Here is a 25024-nt window from a genome sequence, read left to right as displayed (position 1 = left end):
CCCAGATCCCCTCAAAGGTGTGCCCAGCGTGCAAGCGGCTGCCCCCCAGTTCCCCTGGCTCCATCATCCTCCTGGGCTGGAATCTCGGTGCTGGGGATTGCTCCCTTGGTGCAGTGGTCTCTGCCGCTGAGGCACCACCCCTGGGGTGCAGGGTCCCTCTGGGCCTTTGCTGCCCTGGTCCTTCGCACACACCTGGCCACGCCTCTGACCTGCCTCCCCCCACAAGAGTAACCCAGCACCCTGGCATCTGGGTGTCCTCAGTAGCAACTTTTTGCCTCTTATACGAGGATGTGACTGTGTAGCTGCTGAGGTCCGTGTCCACGTCTTTGTCTGTGCATGGAGTGTTGGGCTCTCATGGAGCACGAGGTCCCTTCTTGGCACCCTTGGCGGCGTACCACACCGCACAGCCGTCCTCCCCAGGGCAGCTTCCGAGCCGAGGCAGCTTGGACTTGGGCGAAGTGTGCGTTCCTCTGGCGGCGGCAGGGAGCTCAGGGGACACCAGGCAAAGCCACGAGGTGCCTCTCAGGGTCAGGAATCCGAGACATCCTGCCGTGGATGCCTGCCTCACGCCTGGTTGATGGACAGCCTTGCACCTGCCCTCCCGGCCTGTGTGGCGAGGGACTTCCAGCTGCCGGGATTCCTTAGTGCTCACACCCCGCACCCCTCCCCCCCCAACACAGCTTGCAGAGACAGGCACATCCAGGTGCGGGCCCTGAGGAATCCCGGGGTCCAGTGCCGTGCAGTGTGTCCCAAAGCAGGGACCTGGAGATCCGTCTTCCCCCACCCCCCAACCCCACAGAAGGAGAAATTGGCCAGTGCTGTCCCCCTCCAACCAGCCATGGCAGTGAGCACCTGCCCTGGTGATTCCTGGTCACTCTGGGAGACTGGCCCTGGCGGGGGTGGGGGGTGGGGGGTGGAGGGGCACATGCCCATTTGGCCAGTCCCATACCAGCACCGCTGGTCTCCCTCAGCCCCAACGCAAGCATCTTTGCTGCTGCTTGGAGGGTGGAGAGGAGGGGCTTGGAGGCCACATCATGGCTCCGTTTTAAGCTGTGTGACCCTGGACAAGTCCTCCCACTTCTCAGAAACCTCACTTTTCTCAGCTGTCACTAGAATGGAATCCTTTCCAACATCACAGGTGGTTCCAAGGCAGAGAGCAGGTCGGGGTTCTGGGCGTGCGGTCACTCGGTCACCACAGTGGGTCTTAACCCAAGCATAAGGGGAGGCGCTGGGGCAGGGTCTCAGCAGCCAGGAGTCATCTTTCCGTGGAGCGGGTGGTGGGGACCTTGGCAGGGGAGGTGGGGGGGCAGCTTCCTGAGGCCCGGGCTCCCAGTAGGAGAAGCGGCAGGCGGTACCATGTACATCCTCTCCCTCCCCCAACAACCACCACCTTGTCCCTGACCCCAGTCTGGTCGCCAGCCCCTCACCTGAGCGTGCAACCTTGTTTCCAACCCTCCTGCATCTACAGCCAGCTCCCGGCCACCTCCCCCAGAGCCTCACCACCTTCTCTTTTTTTCCTTTGCAGAAATGGCTCCAAAGTCGAAAAAGAAGGGGCATCCCGGAAGGGACCAGAAGAAGGTAACACAGGCTCACAGGTGTCTTCCAGGGTCTGGGCCTTACCTCAACTCCTGCCTGGGGAAACCCTGGCTCTCCCTGACTGACATCTGCTTGTCTCTCTGCAGCACCATCACCACCACCATCAGCAGATGCAGCCGGCCCCAGCCCCTGTGCCTCAGCAGCCGCCCCAGCCTCCCCAGCAGCCTCCACCACCTCCACCACAGCCGCAGCCACAGGCGCCGCCGCCGCAGCAGCAGCCACAGGCGCCGCAGCCGCAGCAGCCACCCCCCCAGCCCCCGCCGCCCCCACCCTCCATGCCCCAGCAGGCAGCCCCGGCCATGAAGTCCTCTCCTCCGACCTTCATCGCCACCCAGGTGCCAGTGCTGGAACCTCAGCTCCCAGGCAGCGTCTTCGACCCCATCCCCCACTTCAGCCAGCCTATCCTGCACCTGCCTCAGCCCGAGCTGCCCCCCCACCTGCCCCAGGCACCCGAACACAGCACTCCGCCCCATCTCAACCAACACACGGTCGTCTCTCCCCCAGGTGAGTTAGCGTGGCCACCCCAACTCTCCCCTGGAGACGGGAGGCGCCAGGTGACCATCCGGTCACCAGTGAGTCTGAGCTCGGGGCTGCCCTGTAGGTTGAAGGAGGGGCCCTGGGACCTGCTGTGTGGGAGGGGTGAGCAGCTGTGGGTTCAGGTCTGCTGGGCTGGGTGTTGAGTTAGGTGAGAAAAAGGGTGGGAGTGGGGGTAGGCTCAGCTCCTCTTGAGTGCCCACTGGCGTGAACCTGGGAGGTGCAGGACCAGGACTGCCCAGTAGAGGGGGCGGGGTAGACTGCAGAAGTCTGTGCTTGGGTGAGCTGCAGGGTCTGAGCTGGGACCTGAAGAGCCATGCTGGAGTGGGGGTTGGGGGCAGAGTGTGGGCCCAGACAGCGCTGTCAAGAAGCCTGGTCCCATAGGCCTCACCTGAAACAGTGTGCCAGGAGCTTGTGGGAGGCCGTGGGGACTGAAGAGAAATTGCTGGTTGGAGGGAGGCCAGGATGGAGCAGCGAGGCCGGGCTGGGACTCTAGGAGGTACCCAGGCCTCACCATGCGGCATGCTGTGTCCTTCCAGCTTTGCACAACGCGCTGCCCCAGCAGCCATCGCGGCCCAGCAACCGAGCCGCCGCCCTGCCCCCCAAGCCTGCCCGGCCCCCAGCCGTGTCCCCCGCCCTGGCCCAGCCTCCCTTGCTCCCTCAGCCCCCCATGGCTCAGCCCCCCCAAGTGCTGCTGGAGGATGAAGAGCCGCCTGCCCCACCCCTCACCTCCATGCAAATGCAGCTGTACCTGCAGCAGCTGCAGAAGGTGCAGCCCCCCACACCGCTACTCCCTTCCGTGAAGGTGCAGTCCCAGCCCCCGCCCCCCCTTCCACCCCCACCCCACCCCTCCGTGCAGCAGCAGCTCCAGCAGCCGCCACCGCCCCCACCCCCACCGCCCCAGCCCCAGCCTCCTCCCCAGCAGCACCAGCCCCCGCCGCGGCCCGTGCACTTACAACCCATGCCGTTCTCCACCCACATCCAGCAGCCCCCTCCACCCCCTGGCCAGCAGCCCCCACACCCACCCTCAGGCCAGCAGCCCCCACCACCACAGCCCGCCAAGCCTCAGCAAGTCATCCAGCATCACCCTTCACCACGGCATCATAAGTCGGACCCTTATGCAACTGGTGAGTGCCCCTGCCCAGGCTCTCGGAGGGTCAGGAAGCCCCTGGGGACCGTGCTAAGCTCCCAGGCACTGAGTGGTTGGAGGTGGGGTCTGCACGAAGGGCGTCCTGGTGCTTCCTGCAGTTCTTGGCCAGGTGTCTGCTCCACTCCGACAGCCCAGGTTCAGCTTCTCTCGGTCTTCCTCTGGAGCTCCTTGCAGGCTTCCACACTGATTCTGCAGGACCCTGGAGGCTGAGTCCCTCATAGGCAGCTAGCTCAGCGCCCGTCCAGGACCCGTCTCACTGCCAAGTCTAGGCTCTGCTTTTCTCTTTGTGGTGGGACAGGGGCCTCAATGCTCTGCTGGAGGTTGGGGGCTCTGGCTGCAGCAAGGGGCTGAAGGAAGGGCTCACTTGCCCTGTGTTCTTGTTTTTGAAGTGTTGGTGACCCAGATGTTCTGGCTGGCTCCAGCGGGAAACGTGCCACTTGGTACTCATGCCATGGTCAAGGCAGGGGTCGTGGCCTTGGCAGTGCTGACCTGCCTGTCTTGGTGCTGCACCAGGTGCTGCCTGCAAACTGGGCCACAAGTCAGGGCTGAGACTGCTTGCTAAGCCGCAGCAGAAGCTGCCAGGTGCCAAGTGGATCATTGTGTGCCCTGAGCCAGGGGAGGACAGCTGTCTGCCTGCCCTGGGAAAGGCCACAGCCCAGCTGCCACTCTTCCCCACCCCAGAGCAGGGAGAGGGGGCGGCTGTGGGCAGGTGAAGAGCTGGTGCTCAGGGTCCACTCACTCGGGACCCTGGAGCTCTACCTCAAGCTCGCAGGCCCCCTACAAGCTCCCGTAGCCTCGGTCAGGGCAGTTGAGGCCTCTGGCTAAAAGCCAGGTTGTTAGGGTCACAGCAGCGGGCGCCCGGCCAGCTTCCCGGTGGCATCCCTGGATCAGTGAGACTCTTCCTAAAGCCAGCTAGCTTGCTGTTCCTCTAAAACGGGTCGGGAAGCTTTTCTCTGCCAGGGGCCAAAATTTGGGCGTTTGTGACATCGTTGGGCCATTACAAAATGAGCAGCTTCAAATGTTATCCTGCTGTGGGTTACTGAATGTCAGCTCTCACCTGTGATTGCCGTGGCCGGACCAAGCTAAGGGATTTCACCCACGGGCCAGACGCCCCCAGCCCAGCTCTAATAAAACACAGGCCCTGGGTCTGGCTCAGCTCACCACCTCCTGAGAGTGCAGCCGGATCGGAAGCCTGTCCTGTGGGCTGTGGTCCTGGCGGGGGGAGGGATCCCTGATAACTGAAATAGGAGGAAAGATCGGGGCGGGGCAGCCTAGGTCCAGGTGCTAGCTCCAGGAAGGAACAGAGGGACCTGCCACACCTGGAGCACTGTGTCCAGCTCCAGGCCCACCAAGACAGGTGGCTCTGGCCAGGGAGTTGTCCTCAGAGGCCTCGTGTTGGCCAAGGCTCAGCATAGGGTACAGAGCAGGACACCAGTACAGAGGCATGGTGGAGAGGCAGTATTCTCTGGTGGACAGTGGGGCTTGTCCTGAGCTGCAGCTGGCCTCTCTGCTGCAGGGGTGCCATCCAGGGGGTGGTTTGTTGGTGGGGGGCTTGGTTTCCTTGCTGATAAAACCAAGGAGTCCAGATTGAATGGTTCTTTTGCTGGAGGCTGGTAGCAGAGCTCGTGGCTTCTCCTGACCCATCCCGGGCACTTGGCCCCTGTGATTCCCTAGTCCCTCCCAGCCTTTGATGGGCTGGCAGCTTCTGGAAATAACCCCACCAGACCTGCTGTACCTGCCCTGCTGCCGTGGGGTGGAGTCAGGGAACAGTCCTAGGGAAGGTCCTGAGGATCTCACTTGGCCCCCTGGGGGCCCTGGAGTCACCAGACCGGGCCGATGCCCAGACCCATGTACGCAGACTCCGTGCTTCCCAGATGGTTGGGTGCACTGGGGCCCAGTGGCTTCCGTGGATCTTCACATGAGCCAGACCAGGCTGTGTGCTGCTCTGTCCCAGGATGATTCTCTCAGGGCCTAAGGGACCCAGGCCTGGCAGCCTCTACCGCCGACCCTCACACACGCCTTGTCTCTTCTCCTAGGTCACCTCCGTGAAGCCCCCTCCCCGCTTATGATACATTCCCCCCAGATGCCACCGTTCCAGAGCCTCACCCACCAGTCTCCACCCCAACAAAATGTCCAGCCTAAGAAGCAGGTAAAGGTCAGGGCTGGGCCGCGGCCCACAGGGTCAGGCACGGGCCGGGGCCAGGGGCGCCCACCCGCCTCACCGGCCGCCGTGCCTGTGCCGTCCCAGGAGCTGCGCGCGGCCTCTGTGGTGCAGCCCCAGCCCCTGGTGGTGGTGAAGGAGGAGAAGATCCACTCGCCCATCATCCGCAGCGAGCCCTTCAGCCCCTCGCTGCGGCCGGAGCCCCCCAAGCACCCAGAGAGCATCAAGGCTCCCGTCCACCTGTCCCAGCGTGAGTGCCCTGCCTGCCCACAGCGGGGGCTCAGGCCCTGCGGCGTGGGCCGCACCTGAGCCCGCTGTCTGTGTTCCAGGGCCCGAAATGAAGCCTGTGGACGTGGGACGGCCTGTGATCCGGCCCCCTGAGCAGACTGCACCCCCACCGGGTGCTCCCGACAAGGACAAGCAGAAGCAAGAGCCGAAGACACCCGTTGCACCCAAAAAGGTAGGGATGAGAGGCCCAGGGTGTCCCTCGGCCCCTGGCGAGGCGCCCCTCTGACCGTCCCCTCTGCCCCGCAGGACCTGAAGATCAAAAACATGGGCTCCTGGGCCAGCCTGGTGCAGAAGCATCCGACCACGCCATCCTCCACCGCCAAGTCCTCCAGTGACAGCTTCGAGCAGTTCCGCCGCGCGGCCCGTGAGAAGGAGGAACGTGAGAAGGCCCTGAAGGCGCAGGCGGAGCATGCAGAGAAGGAGAAGGAGCGGCTGCGGCAGGAACGCATGAGGTGGGCGGGGCTCCCAGCGGGCACAGGGCCCCGGGCTGCACAGGCCCCTGCTGACCCGGGGCCCTGCTGTGCCCAGGAGCCGAGAGGACGAGGACGCGCTGGAGCAGGCGCGGCGAGCCCATGAGGAGGCGCGGCGGCGCCAGGAGCAGCAGCAGCAGCGCCAGGAGCAGCAGCAGCAGCAGCAGCAGCAGCAGCAGGCAGCCGCTGTAGCCGCAGCAGCTGCCCCCCAGGCCCAGAGTTCCCAGCCCCAGTCTATGCTGGACCAGCAGAGGGAGCTGGCCCGGAAGCGGGAGCAGGAGCGAAGGCGCCGGGAGGTGGTGAGTCAGGGGCCGCTGGGCGGGCGGGGGTCCTGCCAGCTAGGAGCTGGGGCAGGGGTTAGGGGAGGTCTCGGCATAGCTGCCAGAGCTCCATACCTCACTCCATCTCCCTCCCTCTTCTCCAGATGACAGCTACGATCGACATGAATTTCCAGAGTGATCTATTGTCAATATTTGAAGAAAATCTTTTCTGAGAGCACCTAGGTGACTTGTGACTTGTTTCTGGCAAAACGTTGACTCTCCATAGTGTTAGGGGCGGCGGTGGAGGCGGCCACAGCGGCCAGGGGCTGATTTTCCTGGCCTGGCCCTCCTGCATGCTATGCCCGGGGCAGGCCTGACGGGCAGCTGAGGATCGCAGAGCCTGTCTGCCTTACAGCCAGCCGGAGCGACGGCCCACCACCCGCCACCCCCTCACGGGACGTCCGCCTGGCGCTCGCTCGGACCCAGCCCTGCGTTCTGCGTGCGGGGGCCACACAGTAGACATGGGACACGGCCGCCGCTGCCACCATTGACTGGTTTTCTGTTCCTGAGAACGTGACGTTTGGTGACGTCCTGCCTGCCGGGGAGCCCCTCCCCCGCGCCCCTGCCATTGCCACCCAGTCCCCGGAGGCCAGGGCAGGCCCCCCAGGGGGCTGGAGGCAGGCGAGGGCCCCGGCCCACCCCTCGCTGGCACTGACTTTGCCTTGAACAGACCCCCTTCTCCCCCACAAGCCTTTAATGGAGAGCCGCTCTCTGTAAGTGTTCGCTTGTGCAAAAGGGAATAGTGCCGCCGAGCTGTGTGTCCTCGGGACTCGGTGATTCGGAGCGAGGCGGCCGCCCTCCCCCCCACCAGTGCGCGTGGGCGGGGCCTTGCCTGGGGAGTGCGGCCACCAACCAAAGTCAGTTCCCTGCCCACCTGTGTTTCTGGATTTTTTTTTTCTATATATATATATTTTTTGTTGTCGTTGAAGTCTATTTTATTTTTAACTCTCTCTTCTCCTCCAGACACAATGGCACTGCTTATCTCCAAATGGTGTGATCGTCCCTCCTCGAGCGGCGGCCGCGCCGCGCTGTGGGTAGTGTGTGACCGTGGCTGTACTGTGTAGTGAGCATAGTTGGCATACCTTTGTTGGAAGTTTGTTGGTGACTCCACCAAACTGGTGTAAAAAGAAAAATTTACAAAAGGAAAAAAAAAAAAATCCACAAAAACCAAAACACACACACACACACACACACAGCCTATATTTTACTCAGTCTCCAACTTTTATTAGTCTATTTTTAATTATAAAACCAGAAAGCTACGATTTCTTTTCCCTCCCCGCCACTGCCAATCCGTTGGTGGCAGCTTCTCTGTGTTTTTTTTTGTTTTTTTTTTTTAATGTCAAATCTGTTTGAATTTTTTTTAAAACCAATAACGGGCAGGGCCAGGGGATGAAGTGGGCCCTGGGCAGTGCAGGGTCAAGGGATCAGGGGTGGAGGGGGCCAGAGACCTGAGGCCAACCCCCCAACCCCCAGCCCCACGTGCCCGGCCCTGCCCCCCCCACACACACACCGACTGCTCCTTCCTCTGCTCGTTTTTTTTTAATTTTATAATTGGAGCCCTTAACAAGGTTACGCGTGCCATGAGAACCCACTCTACACCACGACACTGGTGCCTCAGTGTTGGCCAAACTCTGGAGTCACTGACTGGTTTGAGTTTCATACGGTGAATATGCATTTGGTCTGTACTGATCATGGAATAAACACATCTCTCTTTTTTAATGCTGGCGTCTCCCTGACATTTTCTTTGTGAACCACCTGTTGCCTGGGTCAGGCCCAGGGCCCCAGCCCCACCCTACCCCACCCCAGCCCTTCCCACAGCCTGTCCCCCTGGCCTGAAGCTGCGATTAGGGGACCCCAACCGAGGTGGGCGGCCCAGCCTTGCAGAACCCTGGCCAAACATTATACATAGACAGTATTCTCCTGTCTTCCTCCAGCCCCGCCCACTAGCAAAGGCCTGGAGCCACTTCCCCCCTCCTTTCATTTAAGCTCAGGGTTACCCAGATTTCCTTAGACGAAGTGGACGTCCCCACAGACAGGGCTTTCTTGTGTGCACACACGCGGGCCCGCCCGAGAAAGGAAGACGCAGGTGTGCGATGCGCGTGTGCCGCAGAGACCTCGTCTTCCCAGTTCGTGAACCCGAAAACCCCTCCTTTCCCCCTTATGGCCTGTGTCCCCAGGGTCAAGTTCAGGCGACCGGCCAGAGGCTTCTTCCTCCATTCTGCTTCCCACGTCCCAAGCGCAGGTTCACATGCCAGCGTGCTGATCTTAGTTATTTTGGATTTTCTGGGGTTTCTTCCGGCTCACCCCATCCCCCCCAGCCTAATTCGTTTTTATTCAGAAACTTCCCCAGGCTGGGTCTCAGGGCTGGTGCTGCAGATGGTTCTGTGGGCACCTGCCAGGTGAAATGGGCTGGGGCTTTCTCTACCCCTCCCCCACCTGCTTCCCTCGATGGGCGTGAGTCTCTTTAAGTGGGTTGCACTCAGAACCAGAACCGGGGTCTGTTCATTTCTCCAGCCACCTCCCGGTGCCCTTCCCGCGGTACTAGAAACAGCTGTAGTTTTGTTTTTTTGTTTTCTCTCCTCCCAAGAGTTAGAGGTGTGTACAAGCCCCTCCCCCACTGTACTGTATGCACGGATCGCTTGGCCAATAATTATGTCAGTGAACCTGAGACTTGTATTAAACACTTTAGACGTTTGTAGAAGGGAGTTCATAGACTTTTCACTTATACTGAAGTTTTTTTTTTTTTTTTGTGCAGTTCTCATTGCAAAAATAAACATTTGTACTGAATATAAAGTTACATTCCTGTGACTGTCTTGTTCCAAGGGGAAGGGGAGGGGGTGCCGTGTGGGAGAGGAGTGAAGGGGGAGGGAGGTCCCATGGCACCCACCATAGCCAGGCAGCCCGGGCATACTGCCAGAGTGATTGGAGAGCAGTAGACAGGACATCAACCTTATGACACACAACACACGGGCGGGGTGAGAGGAGGAAGGGTGGGTGGTGACATCCAGCTTGGAAACCAGAGTGAGTGCAATGCAGGCTGTGTGCTCAGGACGCTGTACCTGGACGTCCCTGTGCTCCCATGACGGGGCATAATGTGTAGCAGCCATGACTAGACAGGGCTACACGGATAGCACTGCAAGGAGAGGAAGCAGTGTTTGAAATGAGGGGGCCATCACAGCCATCCTGTGCGAGTCCTGGCTGCTCCACTTCCCATCCAGCCTGGGAGAACAGCAGGTGATGGCCCAAGAAGATGGCTCAGGGCTCTGCCACCCACGTGGGAGACCAGGTGGAGTTCCAGGCTCCTGGCTTTAGCCTGGCCCAGCCCCTTGGAAGCCATTGCTGCTGAGAAGTGAACCTGTGCTTGGAAGAACGCTGCCTCTCCCCAGTCTCTAACCCTGCCTTCCAGAAACACAAAGTGACAGAGACCTGAATAACCATTCCAAGAGCTGCCCCCCCCCCCGCCCACCCCACTCCCCAGGATAGGACAGGTGGGGACACCACTCTGCTGACTTCCTCCTGGTATTTCAGGCTCCTGAGCTGTAAACAGGAGGCGACAATATGATCTACACTCAGTGGCGTTGCCGGAAGCATTCAAAAGGATGGGTGTTGGGGCCGGCGCAGGGGAACGCCCGTTCAAGTCCCGGTTGCTCCACTTCCCATCCAGTTTTCTGCTATGGCCTGGGAAAGCAGAAGATGGCCTAAGTCCTCAGGCCCCTGCACCTACGTAGGAAACCTGGAAGAAGCTCCTGGCTTCGGATCGGCCCAGCTCTGGCCATTGCAGGCATCTGGGGACTGAACCAGCAGAAGGAAAGACCTCTCTCTCTGCCTCTCTCTAACTCTGCCCTTTCATATTCATATATATATATATATATATATACAAACACACACATACATACATATATATATATATGTATTTTTTTAAAAAAAGGATGGGTGTCCCCGGGAACGGATACTCGGGGAGGGTTGCAGAATAGGAAGCTTGGGACAGCGCGGGGCCAGGGCGTTGTGACCCGGGGGCCCCACCACGCCTGGCCCTGCCCAGTCAGCTTCCTCTTTGAGCCAGCGCCCCCGCGGACTCAACGGCCCAGTCCTCCTTTCTCAGCTGGTCGCCACCAGCGGAACCCCGCCGCTGTCCAATCACAACTGCGCAGGGGCGGCCCGCCGGGCTCGCTGGACCAACTGGACGGCGGCGCGGGGCCGAGGCCTCTGGACCCGCCGTTGGAACCAGAGCTGAGAGCCGGTGCTGCGAGGTCCCTCGGAGCCAGGCCAGCGAGGGGACAGTGGCGCGCGCTCCAGGTCGGGGAGCTCCCAGTGGGGGACGGCCAGGAACCTCCAGAGCCCTGCTCGGGCCGCTGCGACGCCCGCGCCTGCCTCCTAAAGCCCAGCCGCTCACCCATCGCCCGCTCCTCTCCTTCCGCTTCCGGGCCCGCCTGCCCCGCCATATTAGGTTCCGGCCCCGCCTCCGCCCCGTCTCATTGGCTCGGCTCCAGGTCAGCCCGCAGCTCATTGGCCCAGCCTCCGCGCCCAATATTAGACTCCGCGCCCTTCCAGGCCACCTCCTACTGCCCACCCAAGCCACGCCCTCAACCCCGACAACGCTCCTAGGCCGCACCCCCTCTGTACAAGCTCCGCCCCTCTCTCCAAGCTCCTCCCACTTCAGCCTGAGGGGCGTCTCCTCTCGGCCCTCCGGGGTTCCTAGTCACACACCCACTGCGGGGAGCCCCGTCCTAGGTGCTCTCTAGGCCACGCCCACTGCCTCGCTTCCACACCCGCTCCCCGCACCCCAGACCGGTTCCCCGCCGCTGTCGCGCCCAGTCTTCACCTGGCACCGGGGCGAGCGCGTCGTACGCTAGGGCCACCGCCGGCCCCCCGTTTCCGTCCGCGCGTCCCCGCACAAGCCCGGCGGCACGGAGCAGCTCGGGGCCAAAGGCGGTGCGCGCGGCGGCCCGGATCCCGCGTCGCCGTCACCGCCGCCCGCCGCCCCCGACGACGGCCCGCAGCGCGGCGACATGCCCGAGCTGGTGGTGACGGCGCTGCTGGCGCCGTCGCGCCTCTCGCTCAAGCTGCTGCGCGCCTTCCTGTGGAGCCTCGTGTTCTCGGCCGCGCTGGCCGCCGCCGCCGTCTACGGCTGCGTGGCGCTGGCGCACGTGCTGTGCCGGCCGCGGCGCGGCTGCTGCGGGCGCCCCCGGCGCGCCGCCCCCGCCTGCCTGCACGACCCGGCGCTGGGCGAGCACTGCGTGCTGACCCTCAGGGTGAGCGCGGCCGGGCGCGTGTGGGCGGGGCGTGTGGGCGGGGCCGGGGTCCCCGGGGTCCCCGGGCCTCACGTGGCGCCTCTCCCCGTAGAGCTCCGGGCTGCGCCTGCACTACGTCTCGGCCGGCCAGGGCAACGGGCCGCTGATGCTATTCCTGCACGGCTTCCCCGAGAACTGGTAGGCCTGGGGCTATATATGGGGGTGGGATGCCAGGGGCAGGGGGCAGCCGCTGTGGACCTGGGGTGCATTTGGTCGTGGCCTCTGCCTCGCCTCCTCCACCCTCCTCCGCCCTCCGGGAAATCCAGACCACGACGGTGAGGTCCCCCAAAGATTCCTCCTGGGCGACGAGCAGGAGTGACACGGGTGGGAGACGGAGACGGGGGTGGGGTGGGGGGAGAGCCTGATTCAACTCCACCCCTCCCACCCCACACTACTCCACCCGCCCCGGCAGGTTTTCCTGGCGCTACCAGCTCCGGGAGTTCCAGAGCCGCTTCCACGTCGTGGCTGTGGACCTGCGTGGGTACGGGCCCTCGGACGCGCCCAAGGATGTGGATTGCTACACCATGGATCTGCTGGTGGCCGACATCCAAGATGTCATCCAGGGCCTGGGTGCGGACACGGGCTTCCTCCCCCCATGCCTTCTGGCTTCCCACCACCGCTGGAATCCGCCCCTGCCCGGCACACCCTCCCCTTTTTAAGCCAGTTCCTGCCACCTCTAGGTTATTCCAGATGCATCCTCGTGGCCCACGACTGGGGCGCCCTCCTGGCCTGGAATCTCTCCATCTACTTCCCATCCCTGATCGAAAGGATGGTGGTGGTCAGCGCCGCCCCCATGTCCGTGTACCAAGGTGCGTGCAAGAGTCGGGGATGCACATGTGTGCACTTGTGGGTCCTCCGGTGAGCACATTAGGGGGCTGGGAGTGTGCCCAGGTGAACTGGGGGCCCTCTTCCCCGGGGCAACGCAGGTGGGAGGGATCCGGAATCTTGGAGCACGTTAATAACAGGAACAGGTTGAGGATCTCTTATCCGAAATGCTTGGCACCCGAAGTGTTTTGGATTTGCATTTTTTTTAATATTTGCGGGTATCCATTAATAGGCTATCTTAGCGATGAAGTCCAAGTCTTTTTTTAAAAAAATGATTTCATTCATATATAAATTTTTAAGATTTTATGTATTTATTTGACAAAGTTACAGAGAGAGAGAGAGACAGAAGTCTTCCATCCACTGGTTCACTCCCCAAATGGCTGCAACAACGTTGAGCCAATCTGAAGCCAGGAGCCAGGAACCAGGAGCCAGGAGCTTCTTCTGGGTCTCCCATGTGGGTGTAGGGGCCCAAGGACTCGGGCCATCTTCTGGTGCTTTTTCCCAAGCACATTAGCAGGGAGCTATATTGGAAGTGGAGCAGCCAGGACACGAACTGGTGCTCATATGGGATTGAGCTCATCAAACAAGGAACCTGCATGCAGTAGCCAACACAAGGCTCCTTGGCTTAGGAAAGCATCATGTGGGCAGGCATTGTGGTGCAGTGGGTGAAGCTGCAGCCAGCAGTGCCAACATCCCATAAGGGCACCCATTGGAGTCTCAGCTGCACCACTTCCAATACAGCTCCCTGCTAATGGGCCTGGGAAAGCAACAGAGAATGGCCCGAGGGCTTGGGCTCCTGCACCCAAATGGGAGACCTGGAAGAAGTTCCTGGCTCCTAGCTTTCAATTGGCCCAGCCCTGGCCGTTGCAGCCATTTGGGGAATGAACTAGCGGATGGGAGATCTCTCTTTCTCTCTCTCTCTCTCCCTCCCTCTCTGTGCCTCTCCCTCTCTCTTTATAATTCTTTCAAATAAATCTTAAAAGCAAACAAAAAAGGCAGAGCAACAGAGAGAGAGAGAGAGAGAGCTCTTCCATCCACTGGTTCATTCCCTAGATGAACTTCAACAGCCAGGGCTGGGCCAGGCTGAAACCCAGAGCAGGTGATGGCCAGGACTGAAACCCAGCACTCCCATATGGGGGACAGACACGTCCCCAGTGGTGGCTCCACCTGCTGTGCCACAGTCCCGCCCACCCGGCATCACCAACCACCTGCGTTTAATCCGACTGTGGGTCCCTTCCTCTCCTCTAGGTCCCTGAGGGTGGAGAATTTTATCCCCTAGGGTCTGCAACCCAGTTCTGGCATACAACAGGTGCTCAATAGTGTTTGTGGGATGGCTCAGGGCAGGTGCATCCAGGCCTAAGCACACCTGTGACTGTGAGGGTGTCCCCTCTTCCCTCCCTGGGGAACTGTCCAGGGGAGCACCCACTCCCATCCTGTGGATACAATGGCAGGACGCTAGTGGCCCGGCCAGTGCCGCCGTGAAGACTCGCCCCCACCCCGAGGCCTGTGTGCCCACCCGGGTGTGTGTAGGATTGCAAGGGCACCCCAGGCCCCGGGCCCCAGGCCTCACATCTCCTCCCCACCCCACCCCCGCCTCCCCACTTCGCCCTCCCCCCTTCACCCTCCTCCAGACTACTCCATGCGCCACATCGGCCAATTCTTCCGATCCAATTACGTCTTCCTGTTCCAGCTGCCCTGGCTGCCGGAGAAGTTGCTCTCCATGTCTGATTTCCAGGTGCCCCGGGCCGCAGCGGCTTGGGGAGGGAGGGGGGAAGGGGCAGAGCAGGTGGGCAGCAGGGGTGGGCGGGGCGGGGCAGAGCGGGTGGGCGGGGCTGAGCACAGACGCCCGAGTCCGCCCCAACCCCCAACCCCCCACTCCGCCACCGCCCGCCTTGTGCCCAGATCTTGAAAAGCACCCTTACCCACCACAAGACGGGCATCCCCCGCCTGACGCCCGCTGAGCTTGAGGCCTTCTTGTATGAGTTCTCGCAGCCCGGTGGGCTCACGGGACCCATCAACTACTACCGCAACCTCTTCAGGTGAGACCCCCACCCCCACCTACCCAGGAGCAGCAGCAGCTCCAGGGATTTGGGGGGAGTTGGGGAAGGGGGTGGACCGGCTCTCCTGCCTATCTGTCTCGGCTACAGGAACTTCCCCCTGGAGCCCCAGGAGCTGGCCATGCCCACCCTGCTGCTGTGGGGGGAGAAGGACCCTTACTTTGAGCTGGGGCTGGTGGGAGCCATCAGCAGCCGCTTTGTGCCGGGGCGGCTGGAGACACACGTGCTGCGCGGCGCGGGACACTGGATCCCGCAGAGCCACCCCCAGGAGATGCACCAGTACATGTGGGCCTTCTTACAAGACCTGCTGGACCAGTAGTGGCCCTCCTGGGAACTCCAGGGCCTGCCCAGGTGCATGCACCTGTCATGGACTGAATGGACCTGGGCAGCACGCCCCTTCTCCCCGCCCGGGCCCACACACAAGGCATTGTGGGTGCCCCAAGGCACGCCAAGCCCGCTGCGTTCACACCCGGCAGGTGTCACGACCCAGTCCCCCACCCCTCCCCTCCCTCCCTCCACTCCACTCCCTGAGGTCCACCCTTCTCCCTGCCAAGGTGGGGGCCCCCAGGGCACTCAGAGCACAGAGCTTCCCTTCCCTCCATGCTGCTCTGGCCAGTCCATTAGTTCTCGGCCCCAGCCGGCTCCAGCAATCCACGCACGTGAATTAATTAAAATGAAATACACCTTTAAGATGCGGTGCATCCGAGACGCTAGCCACCTCTGAAGCGTTCAGTTGCCATTTCCCAGTAGAAAGTTCTGTTCGCACTGATGATGAGGGTACTCCCGTTCAAAGTAGTGTTGAGGGTGCAGGGTGGGTGTCTGATGTGCAGTGGTTCAGACACTGCCTGGGGCATCTGCATCCCAGATGCAGGTGCCTGGGTCGAGTCCCAGCTACCCTGCCAACCACGTGGAAGACCCAGAATTGTGATCCAGGTGCCTAGCTTTGGCCTGGCCCAGCTTCTGGCTGTTATAGGCATTTGGGGAGTGAACCAGCCGATGGAAGACCTCTCTCTTTCTCTTTTTCTCTCTGCCTTTCAAATAAATCCACTTCGCCAAGGTCGGTGGGTGTGCCAAGTTCTCCAGCCATGGCTCTACCTCCCCCCCATCATGATCTTGGCCTTTCAGGTCAAGGTCTCTTGCCTTGGGGGTGGGTTGGCCAGTCTCAGTTCCCTGGGAAAATGGCTCTGGACCCTGCTGGGATACTCCTCTTCCAACTGCTGGCATCTTTTTCCAAATTAGCCTCCACGGTGGGGAGGAGGGGACCCTCTGGCTCCAGCTTCCAAATAAAGGTAATCAGAGCATCAATTTCTATCTGTCTGGCTTTTTTTTTTTTTTTTTGGGGGGGTGGTGGTGGTGGAACGTGTCCTGCAATACAGAGGGTCCAGGGGCAGTTTCTGGAATACACACAGGACTTTTTAAAGAAGTGCACGATAAAAAAATGTGCTTGGCTTCTAAAACTTCTGCAGCGAAAATTAAAAGTCTTTCCACTGCATTTTCCCACACACGTTTGGAAGTACCCTTCCCCCATCCCCATTCTTTGTAGTGGGCCTGCCAGGCCAAAGCCCACCCACGGGCCATCCCTGTCCCCAATACGGACGGCCTCTTCCTCCCCCCCCCCCCCCCCCACTCAGCACAGTCCTGCGTCCTGGGGACAGAAGCAGGACACGCCCCGTGCTGGACAGCGAGCTGGGATGGGTAGGCTCTCAGGTAAAGGGGTCGCTGAGGCCCCGGGAGGACCCAGGCGGGAATGAGCCAGGGGCTGTCGCGGAGGCCACCGCCTTTCCGCCCTGGCGCTGGGCTCCGCTTCTCAAGGGGCAGCCGGGGAGGGCTTTCAGCAGGGGAGGGACATGGCCTGCATGTTGAAGAGCTCCCCGCCGCGGCGGCTGGACGGTCCCAGCACGCAGGGGTCCGGGCGGGGGGCTGCGCGCGGCCTCAGCGCCCGGGGCGGCCCCTTGCAGGGCGGGAGCAAAGCCGTTCCCTCGGGGCCAGGAGGGGACTGGGGAAGGGGCGGGAAAGGGGGGGACCCCGAGGATCTCGGCGTCCGGAGGGGGCGGTGGGACTGGCGGGGGGAGGGGAGGGGATCGGCTGGAGACGGTTGCCGGGGCGACGGGAGAACGGGTGATGGTTGACCGGAACGGGTAGCGGTTGCCTGGGCGACCGGAGGGGCCCAAGCAAAGGCTGACGGGAGGCCTCGGAGAGTTGCCAAGGAGACCGGGGGGGGGTGTCCGCTGACGGTTGCCAGGGTAACAAGAAGGCGCGGTCTTCCGCCTCGGCGCTGGCGAGCGGGAGGGCGGGAGACGGGCGTGGCGGGGGAGGAGCGGTTGGAGGAAACCATCGCTCTGATTGGGCAGAGGCCTGGTATCGAAACCAATAGGAACTCGCGGTTCGGCTGAGGCCCGCCTCCACCCCAAGTCTGAGCCAATCCGAGAGCATCTTGCTTCCGGGGGGCGCGGGGGCGGTGGGGAGGGAGGGGTGCGCCGTGCTTGGGCGGGAGCCGGGACCCGAGGGCAGAGCGGGGGTCCGCACAGGCTCCGCCTCTCTCTCTCTCTCTCTCTCTCTCTCTCTCTCCCCCTCTCTGCCCGGACTCCAGACCGCTTCCCATCACTCCCTCGGTCCTTCCATTCATTCCCTCACACCGCTGCCTAGCCGCTGGAGGGTCCCGTGTTGGAGCGCACCGCAATGCGGAACGACAGGAGAAGGGGCAGGGGGGAAGGCTGCCTGGAGGAGGCGGCCTTGGCGTTGAGCCTGGCCAAGCTGCTGGTCGCTGTGCGCACCGGGCGTTTAACGTTTTCCGTTTCAGCCTCTGGGCTAGGAAGATGCGGGACGCCAGCTAGCAAGGGGCAGGTGTCCGCTCTGTGCGTCTGCCGAGGCACCAGAGCGGGAAGACCGAGCGTGAGGAGGCCTGGGAGGGAGATGGGCGCGGGCCAGGCCAGAGAGACGGAGGCTCAGGTCCAGGCACTGAGGGAGAGGCAGGCATGTGCGAGGCATGTTCGGGGCATGTTCGGGGCATGTTCCGTGGAAGGGTCTGGTGCCCCACAAGCCTTCCTGCAGGCTCCCCAACAGCGGACGCCTCGGTGTGGGCTTGTGGGGGAAGGGTGGCACCAAGCTGCGACAAGTGGGACAGAGACCGGGGACACGCGTGGGGTTGGGGGTTGGGGAGCGCAGCCTGGCACCCCAGCAGGGCGGAGGGGCGTGGCCCTCGTGGCGATGCAGGAGAGCCACCTTTCACCAAGGTCGGGTGAGAGGCCGTGGGATGGGCCCTGGAGAGGTTTTCCGCTGGGGGTGGGGGAAGGGGGCACGAGGCCACAGGCAGGAATCACGGACATGGAGTGGCAGGCTCAGTGCCAGGGCCCTGAGTCAGAAGGAGCGGGGGAGGGGGGGGGGCGCGAGGAGGGATCGGTACTGTGGTGCGCTGGGTTAAGCTGCCACCTGCCACGCAGGTATCCCGTGTTGTAGCACTCGGAGTCCCGGCTGCTCCGCTTCCCGTCTGGCTTCCTGTTAATGTGCCTGGGAGAGGCAATAGAAGATGGTCCATGTACTTGGGCCCCTGCTACCCCAAACTGAGTTCCTGGCTCCTGGCTTCAGCCTGACCCAGCAGCCATTTAGGGGAGTGAACCAGACATGCAAGGATTCTCTGTGTGTATCTGTCTCTCTCTGCCTTTCAAAGAAATGTAAGTAAATAAATAAAAGTATTTTTAAGATAAGTGAGTTTCCATCCCTTCAGCTTTTTCTTCCCCATTTAGCTCTCTGGTCCCTGGGGAAACCCCACCAGCCCTCCCCTAATTCCTGGGACCCAGCCACTCCCTGCTGGGGCTCAGGGCTCCCTGTGCCCAGCCCCGGACACACGCATTCAGGTCCCAGCTCCTGATTCATTCATTCAAGGGACAATTATTTCACCTCCCGGGCACCAGGCTCCTCTGTGAGACATCTCGAAAGATCAGCTATGAGCCAGACAGATGCCTACAGGGTTCCGGAGGCGGATGGGGAGTGGGGGCAGGGGGCAGGCAGGATCACACGGAGGGGTCAGAGCCTCGCCATGGAGGAGGCCGTGGGAGCGCAGAGGAGGCGGGCAAAGCCTCCTCCTAGAGGGCTCCCTGGGAGAGGACAAGGCGGAGCTCATTTACAAACGGAATCTGATCAGCTTCCTCTGCTGGTGGCTTCCACGGTGCCTGGACTACAATCCCAGACCCTGGAACCCCCCTTGGGACTTAGCCCCCACAAGCTGCCCTGGCCTCCTGTCCCCCATCCACCCAGCTCAGTCTGCACCCCACACCCTGACCTCTTTGCACTTCTTTCAACCACCTGCCTGTTTCTCCTCTGAGCCTTTGCATTGGCTGTCCCTTCTGCATGGAACACGCTTCCCCCACACTGTATAACTCGCCAAGCTCCTGTCTTTCAGATCTTGGGTTATAACTTCCCCTCCACTGCTTCAAGTGTTCGCTTATTTCTTATCTTTCTCCTCTAGCAGGGCAGGAACTGGCAGGCTAGTCCCTTGGGCCACCTGCATCTCCAACAGGAGCTGACACCGAGTATGACCTCCATCAATGTTTGTTGAATGAGTGAGCGAACATGAACCTTTAGGGAAGCGAGAAGATGGAGGAACAGGGAGGTGATGCTGGGGAGAGCTAGGGAGAGGCTGAGCCACTCCGGGCAGTAGGGAGCTATGGGATGTTCAAGCACCAGAGGATCCCAGGGAGGCAGTGTCTCCTCCCACCCCCACCCCTCCCCGCCTCTCTTGCCCACAGCCCTTACCCCTGCCCTCTGCTGGTTCAGGGGCTGAGCACAAGGATCCAGTCTGCTGGGTCGCAGCAGCTTCCGTGGGCGCAGAGGGCGGGCGGGATTACAGTCCCCAGGAGGAGCGCGGCCCAGGGCAAGTTCTCAGGTTCCTGGTCAGCATGCAGTGCCGTGCCGTGCCGGCACAGCTGTGTCTTGGCCTGGCCCCAGGTCCCGCGTCCCCAGGGCCTGAGCTCATGCAGAAGAAATGCAGGCCCCAAGGGGAGGGGGCTGAGGCCACGGGCTGCAGGGCCGTGGGAATGTTGGCTCTGCCTGAGCTATCCCGAGGGACCTGGACACCTTGGGCGAGATCTGCTACTGGAGCCAGACCCTCCACTCCTGCTGGGTGGGTGGGTGGGTGGGCTCTGCAGCTTTTTCCTCACTTTAGACTCCAATTCCCCTATGCTGTCCCCCATTTCTGCTCTGCCCCTATGGCCGGCCCCTGCTGCCCCCAGAGTCACTACTTCCTGCTTAGTGAAAAGTATGTCTGCATTCCTTGGTTGCTGCTTGTGATGGGACGCTCAGTGCCTTGCAGAGGTCTGGAAGAAAGATCTTTGCTCAGAAGACTCAGGGGAGGAGTCAGCCTTCCCTACCCCTGCCTCCCCACAAGGACCCTAGCTCTGCCTCTGGATCCCCAAACCCTGCTCAGAACTCCCAGACACCTCCCACCTACCCCCGACATGGTACTGAGGAGAATGTCTCAGGCCCCCAATGGTGGCTTTTCTGGGCAGGGAGGACCCCACCCTCTGGCCACTCTGAGATCCCCAAACTGTCCCAGGTCACCCTGTCTGTGCCCATATCATGCTGCTGGATGCGGGGACCCTCCAGAAGCCTCGCTTTCTGCCTTGTCTCTGAGCATCTCCTCATATTGGTGGAAGACAGGGCAGGAGGCAGACACCTCCAACCCCTGAGCTTGGGGCTGAGCTTGGGGCTGGCGCTGTGGTGTAGCAGGTAAAGCCACTGCCTGCGGTGCCAGCTTCCCATATGGATGCTGGTTCGAGTCCCGGCTGCTCCACTTCCAATCCAGCTCCCTGCTATTGCACCTGGGAAACAACAGATCAAGAACTTGGGACCCAGATGGAGCTCCTGGCTCCTGCCTTCAGTCTAGCTAGCCCAATCCTGGCTGGTGTAGGCATTCAGAAAGTGAACCAGTGCATGGAAGATCTCGCTCTCTGTCTCTGTCTCTCTCTGTCTCTCTCTCTGTCTCTGTCTCTGTCTCTCTCTCTCTCTCTCTCTCTATATATATATATATATATCTATATATATATAGATATATATATATATATATATACATATTGCTCTGCGTTTCAAAAAAAAAAAAAAATAAAGTGGGGACTCCCCAGGGAGCCCTGAGGAAAGAACAGGAAGTCACCTGGTTGAAGAACAGGGACAGAAAAGGCAAAGCTAGGAGATGGGACCAGCACGGGCAGAGGCGCAGTGAGCGTGGGAACTTGCAGAGCAGGCACAAGGAAGCACGCTTCAGAGACAGCACGTTGTCTGTGAGTTCCTGTATGGGGGAGAAGCCGAGTGTTCTTCTGCTCAGCTGGGTGTCCCAGGCAGAGGCAAGAGCCTGGGCACAGCCCAAGCTGGTCTGGGGGGGAGCTTTAATTTCTTGGAGGGTGGGGGTGCGGGAGGGGCCTGAGCTGTGCCTGCCCCCAGGGGCATGCTGACTCAGCACAGCTCACTGTGACTCAGCAGGTGCCCCCTTCTTACGCAACTTTTTCTCTGCCCAACCCCTCTCCCATCTTCCCTTCCCTTCCCCTTCCCTTTCCCCTCCCCTATTGCTGGGCTTTGCGGGAGACCTGCAGCCTCTCAGATCTGGGTTCAAATCCCACTCGGCCTCTAGCAAGTCATCACTGGTCCCTAGGTGATGCGGCCGCATCTGTGAGGTGGGCAGATGTCTCCTCTCTCTGATAAGGGGTGGGGTAGGGGGCCAGACTGGGAACATCCCAGGTGAGATGGAGCCTCCACAGCTCCTGCCAGCCTTGGGCCAGCCTCTGTCCCATCTACAACTTACATCCTTAGCTCTGTGTCTTTGTTCTTTCTCTCGGACACTCCTCTCTGCCTTCTTTATCCTCTCTTTCAGCTTTCACCCAGGGAGGTGCCAGCATTGCGGCATACCACCTGCAACGCCAGCATCCCATAAAGGCAAGGGTTCGAGTCCCAGCTGCTCCACTTCTGATCCAGCTCCCTGCTAATGCACCTGGGAAAGCAGTGGAAGGTGGCCCAAGTGCATGGGCCCCTGCACCCACGTGGGAGACCCAGAAGAGGCTCCTGGTTCCTGGCTCTGGATCCGCTCAGCTCTGGCTGTTGTGGCCATTTGGAGAATGAACCAGCAGATGAAAGACCTCTCTCTCTCTCTCTCTCTCTCTCTCTCTCTCTCTCTCTCTCTCTCTCACTCTACCCCTCAAATAAAATAAATCTTTGAAGAAATAGAAAAAAGGAGATACAAGGCACTGACCCCCGCTGCAGTGAGGTTACAGCTCAAAAGTTAGGATGCTGAGCTGAGCGAAGAGAAGCCAGACAGTGTGTGACTCCACGGATAGCAGACATCCAGGTCAGGCAAATGCACAGGGACAGGAAGTAGAGCAGTGATCCCCAGGGACTCTGGGAAGAGGGGAAGCTGATGAGGGCAGAATTTCACTGGGTTGGGGAGGCGGAGTCGGGGGAAGCGTCAGAATGTTTCAGAATTAGATCGAGATGATGATGTGGGAATGTCACACTGGCACTGAATCGTGTGCTTTAAGGGGGATACATTGGAACCAGGCATTGTGGCGGCTCTGCAGATGGCCCCACATCCCACATCAGTGAGCAGGTTTGAGTCCTGGCTGTTCTGCTTCCCATCTAGCTCCCTGCTAATGCACCTGGGAAAGTCAGCAGATGGTGGCCCACATACTTGGGTGGGTCCCTGCCACCCACGTGGGAGACAAAGATGGAATTCTGGGCTCCTGGCTTCAGTCTCTCTCAGACTTGGCTGTTGCAATCATTTGGGGGAATGAACCAGGGTAAAGGCCAGGCCGAAGCCAGGAACTCCATCCTGGTCTCCCATGTACACAGTGCTTGGGCCATCTTCTGCTGTTTACCCAGGCACATTTATCAGGGAGCTGGATGGGAAGTGGCGCAGCCGGGACTCGAACCAGATTCCATCAAAGTTGAGCACAGACAATGTCGGCCACCTGGGAGCACCTGTGCCTCCTGCAAAGCTGGACAGCATGAACTTGACCATGAGGAGTTAGCAGGTCCAGTGCTGCAGGATCTTGAGTTTCCCAACACTTCAATGTCATGGAAGACAAAGAAAGGTTGAAGAAGGGGGTCGGCGCTGTAGCACAGCAGCACAGCAGTGCAGCGGGTTAAAACCCTGGCTTGCAGCACTGTCATCCCATGTAGGTGCCAGTTTGAGTCCCGGGTCCTCCACTTCTAATCCAGCTCTCTGCTAATGCACCTGGGAAAGCAGTGGAAGATGATCCAGGTGCTTGGGCCCCTGCACCCGCATGAGAGACCTGGCAGAAGCTTCTGGTTCCTGGCTTTGGATGGGCTCAGCTTTGGTCATGTGGCCATTTGGGGAGTAAAGCAGCCAATGGAAGATCTCTGTCTGTCTGCCTCTCTCTCTGTAACTCTGTCTTTCAAATAAATAAATCTTTAAAAAAAAAAAGACAGAGGGGTGGATTCAGCTGCAGGAGGTCAAGAGATATGAGGATGCAAAGAAACACTGTACAGGATATCACTGGGGCAACCGGTTTGAATATGGACTGTGGGGTGGAAGCTCCAGTATGTGTCTCTAGGAGAATGCCAGGCTCTCTGAGTTAGGAAACACACCATCAAGTATTTGGGGCAAAGGAACATCACATCTGCAATCTCCATTCCAGTGGCTCAGCCAAAAAGTGTACATATATATATATATATATATATATGCAAAATAAGGCAAATGTCACAAAATGTGAATAAATTGGGAAAAAGGCTTATGATAATTGTATTTCCATTTTTTTTGCTTTTTTATTTTAAATGAAAGATTTTCTTTAAAAAATACAGAGTGTTTATTTGAAAGGAAGCATAAGAGAGAGAGAGAGAGAGAGAGAGAGATCTTCCATCCACTGGTTCATTCCCCAAATAGCTGCAATGGCAAGAGTTGTGCCAATCTGAAGCCAGGAGCCAGGAGTTTCTTCTGGGTCTCCTACACAGGTGCAGGGGCCCAAGCAGTTGGGCCATCTTCCACTGCTTTCCCAGGCCATAGCAGAGAGCTGGATCACAAGTGGAGCAGCCGGGACTTGAACCAGTGCCCATATGGGATGCTGGCACTGCAGGTGGCAGCTTTACTTGCTTCACCACAATGCCAGCTCCTGAAATTGATTTTATTTTCATTTATTTGAAAGGCAGAGAGCAGGAGAAAGAACCCCCATTCACTGGGTCACTCCCCAGATGCCTGAAACAGCTAGGTCTCCCACATGGGTAGCAGGGACTCAAGGACTTGGGCTATCACCTGAAGCCTCCCGGGGTGATCAAAAGCAGGAAGTTGGAATCAGAAGTGAAGGTGGAACTAGAACCCTTGATGCGGGTGTCCCAAGTAGCACGTTCACTGCTATGTCAAAAGCCATAATTCTGTGTGGAACATTATTTCAAAATAAGAAGTATGGGGCTGGCTCTGTGGTGTAGTAGGTTAAGCCTCCACCTGTGACGCTGCCGGCATCCCATATGGGTGCTGGTTCGAGTCTCTGCTGCCCTACTTCTGATCCAGCTCCCTGCTAATGCACCTGGGAAAGCAGCAGTGATGGCCCAGCTGCTTGGGCCCCTGCCACCCATGTGAGAGACCTGGATGGAGCTCCTGGCTCCTGGCTTTGCCTGGCCCAGCCTTGGCTCTTGCAGCCATCTGGGGGAGTGAACCAGCGGATGGAAGTCTCTCTCTCTCTCTCTCTCTCTCTCTCTCTCTCTCATATCACTTTGCCTTTCAAATAAACAAAAAAATAAATCTTAAAAAAAAAAAGAAGTTATTTTCTGGAGGCCCACATGATTCTCTCCCATCTGAGCAGCTCTGACACATTTCAGCCCCTGCTTTGAGTTTCTTTGTCTCTGCTCCTCCGGCTCCTCACCTCTGAACCTCAGCCAACCCAATCCTGGCTCTTATCAGCCCCATCACCAGACCAGACTCCTCTGGGGTCAACTTGGCCTCTCTCTTTTCTCCTCCTGACTCCTAGCCTGCCCCTTGGCCAGGGACTCTGCTCCTTCTTCTGCTGGGACCCCTGGCACCCACAGTCCTCTAGAACTGAGTGGCAGCTTCATCCGTGCTTGTTGGATACATGCACCAACAAATAAATTTCTTCCCAGTAAAGCCATCCTCCAGCCCTGGGTGTGCCCTGCCCTAGCCAGGCAGGTGCCTGGGGCTCTCCCTGCCCTACACGCTCAGCGCTGGGAGGGGGCGGGCGCTCGAGGCGTGGTGCGGGGTGGGGGGAGTCTGTACCTGGCTCTTTCCAAAGGCTGGGCTTGGAGGGGGGCTTTCCTAAGGACCCCATTCTTGCCACTGAGGCAGAGCGGGCTGCGGGGTTGGTCTTGGGTGTTGAATCCAGC

At 60.0% G+C, this 25024-nt stretch overlaps 2 protein-coding genes across 5 annotated transcripts in view; both read left to right on the top strand.

The window, feature by feature from the left end:
• The window catches only part of BRD4 (bromodomain containing 4), an 80068-nt gene extending 71830 nt beyond the window's left edge, over positions 1-8238 (top strand). For 3 of the 4 annotated variants that reach the window (XM_062178790.1, XM_062178788.1, XM_062178787.1), the window contains exons 12-19: positions 1526-1578; positions 1683-2100; positions 2670-3257; positions 5317-5691; positions 5771-5901; positions 5976-6181; positions 6258-6498; positions 6624-8238. In XM_062178790.1, the coding sequence (XP_062034774.1) occupies positions 1526-1578; positions 1683-2100; positions 2670-3257; positions 5317-5691; positions 5771-5901; positions 5976-6181; positions 6258-6498; positions 6624-6692 (2081 nt within the window). In that variant the 3' untranslated portion in view covers positions 6693-8238. The remainder of the gene's footprint in view (positions 1-1525; positions 1579-1682; positions 2101-2669; positions 3258-5316; positions 5692-5770; positions 5902-5975; positions 6182-6257; positions 6499-6623) is intronic. The other variant, XM_062178791.1, reaches the window with a different exon arrangement.
• A 729-nt stretch (positions 8239-8967) lies between these two features.
• On the top strand, positions 8968-15986 carry LOC133749315 (epoxide hydrolase 3-like). Its single transcript, XM_062178507.1, has 11 exons — positions 8968-8973; positions 10622-10736; positions 10900-11009; positions 11307-11363; positions 11418-11789; positions 11863-11948; positions 12223-12380; positions 12491-12619; positions 14267-14370; positions 14538-14674; positions 14783-15986. The coding sequence occupies exons 1-11, from the start codon at positions 8968-8970 to the stop codon at positions 15009-15011; spliced, it is 1503 nt and encodes a 500-aa protein (XP_062034491.1). The 3' UTR covers positions 15012-15986.
• The last annotated feature ends 9038 nt before the right edge of the window (positions 15987-25024 follow it).

Source organism: Lepus europaeus, chromosome 20 (assembly GCF_033115175.1).
Source record: "Lepus europaeus isolate LE1 chromosome 20, mLepTim1.pri, whole genome shotgun sequence".
Lineage (NCBI taxonomy): Eukaryota > Metazoa > Chordata > Mammalia > Lagomorpha > Leporidae > Lepus > Lepus europaeus.
Note: the sequence above shows the minus strand (reverse complement) of the source record. Positions and strands in the feature narration are given on the sequence as shown.

What these genes read in the sequence shown, in the direction of transcription:
- LOC133749315 (XM_062178507.1), top strand. An exon ending in GGGTGAGCGCGGCCGGGCGC is followed by an intron (nt 11,790 to 11,862) that starts GTGTGGGCGGGG and finishes CTCTCCCCGTAG; the next exon opens with AGCTCCGGGCTGCGCCTGCA. An exon ending in CACGGCTTCCCCGAGAACTG is followed by an intron (nt 11,949 to 12,222) that starts GTAGGCCTGGGG and finishes CCGCCCCGGCAG; the next exon opens with GTTTTCCTGGCGCTACCAGC.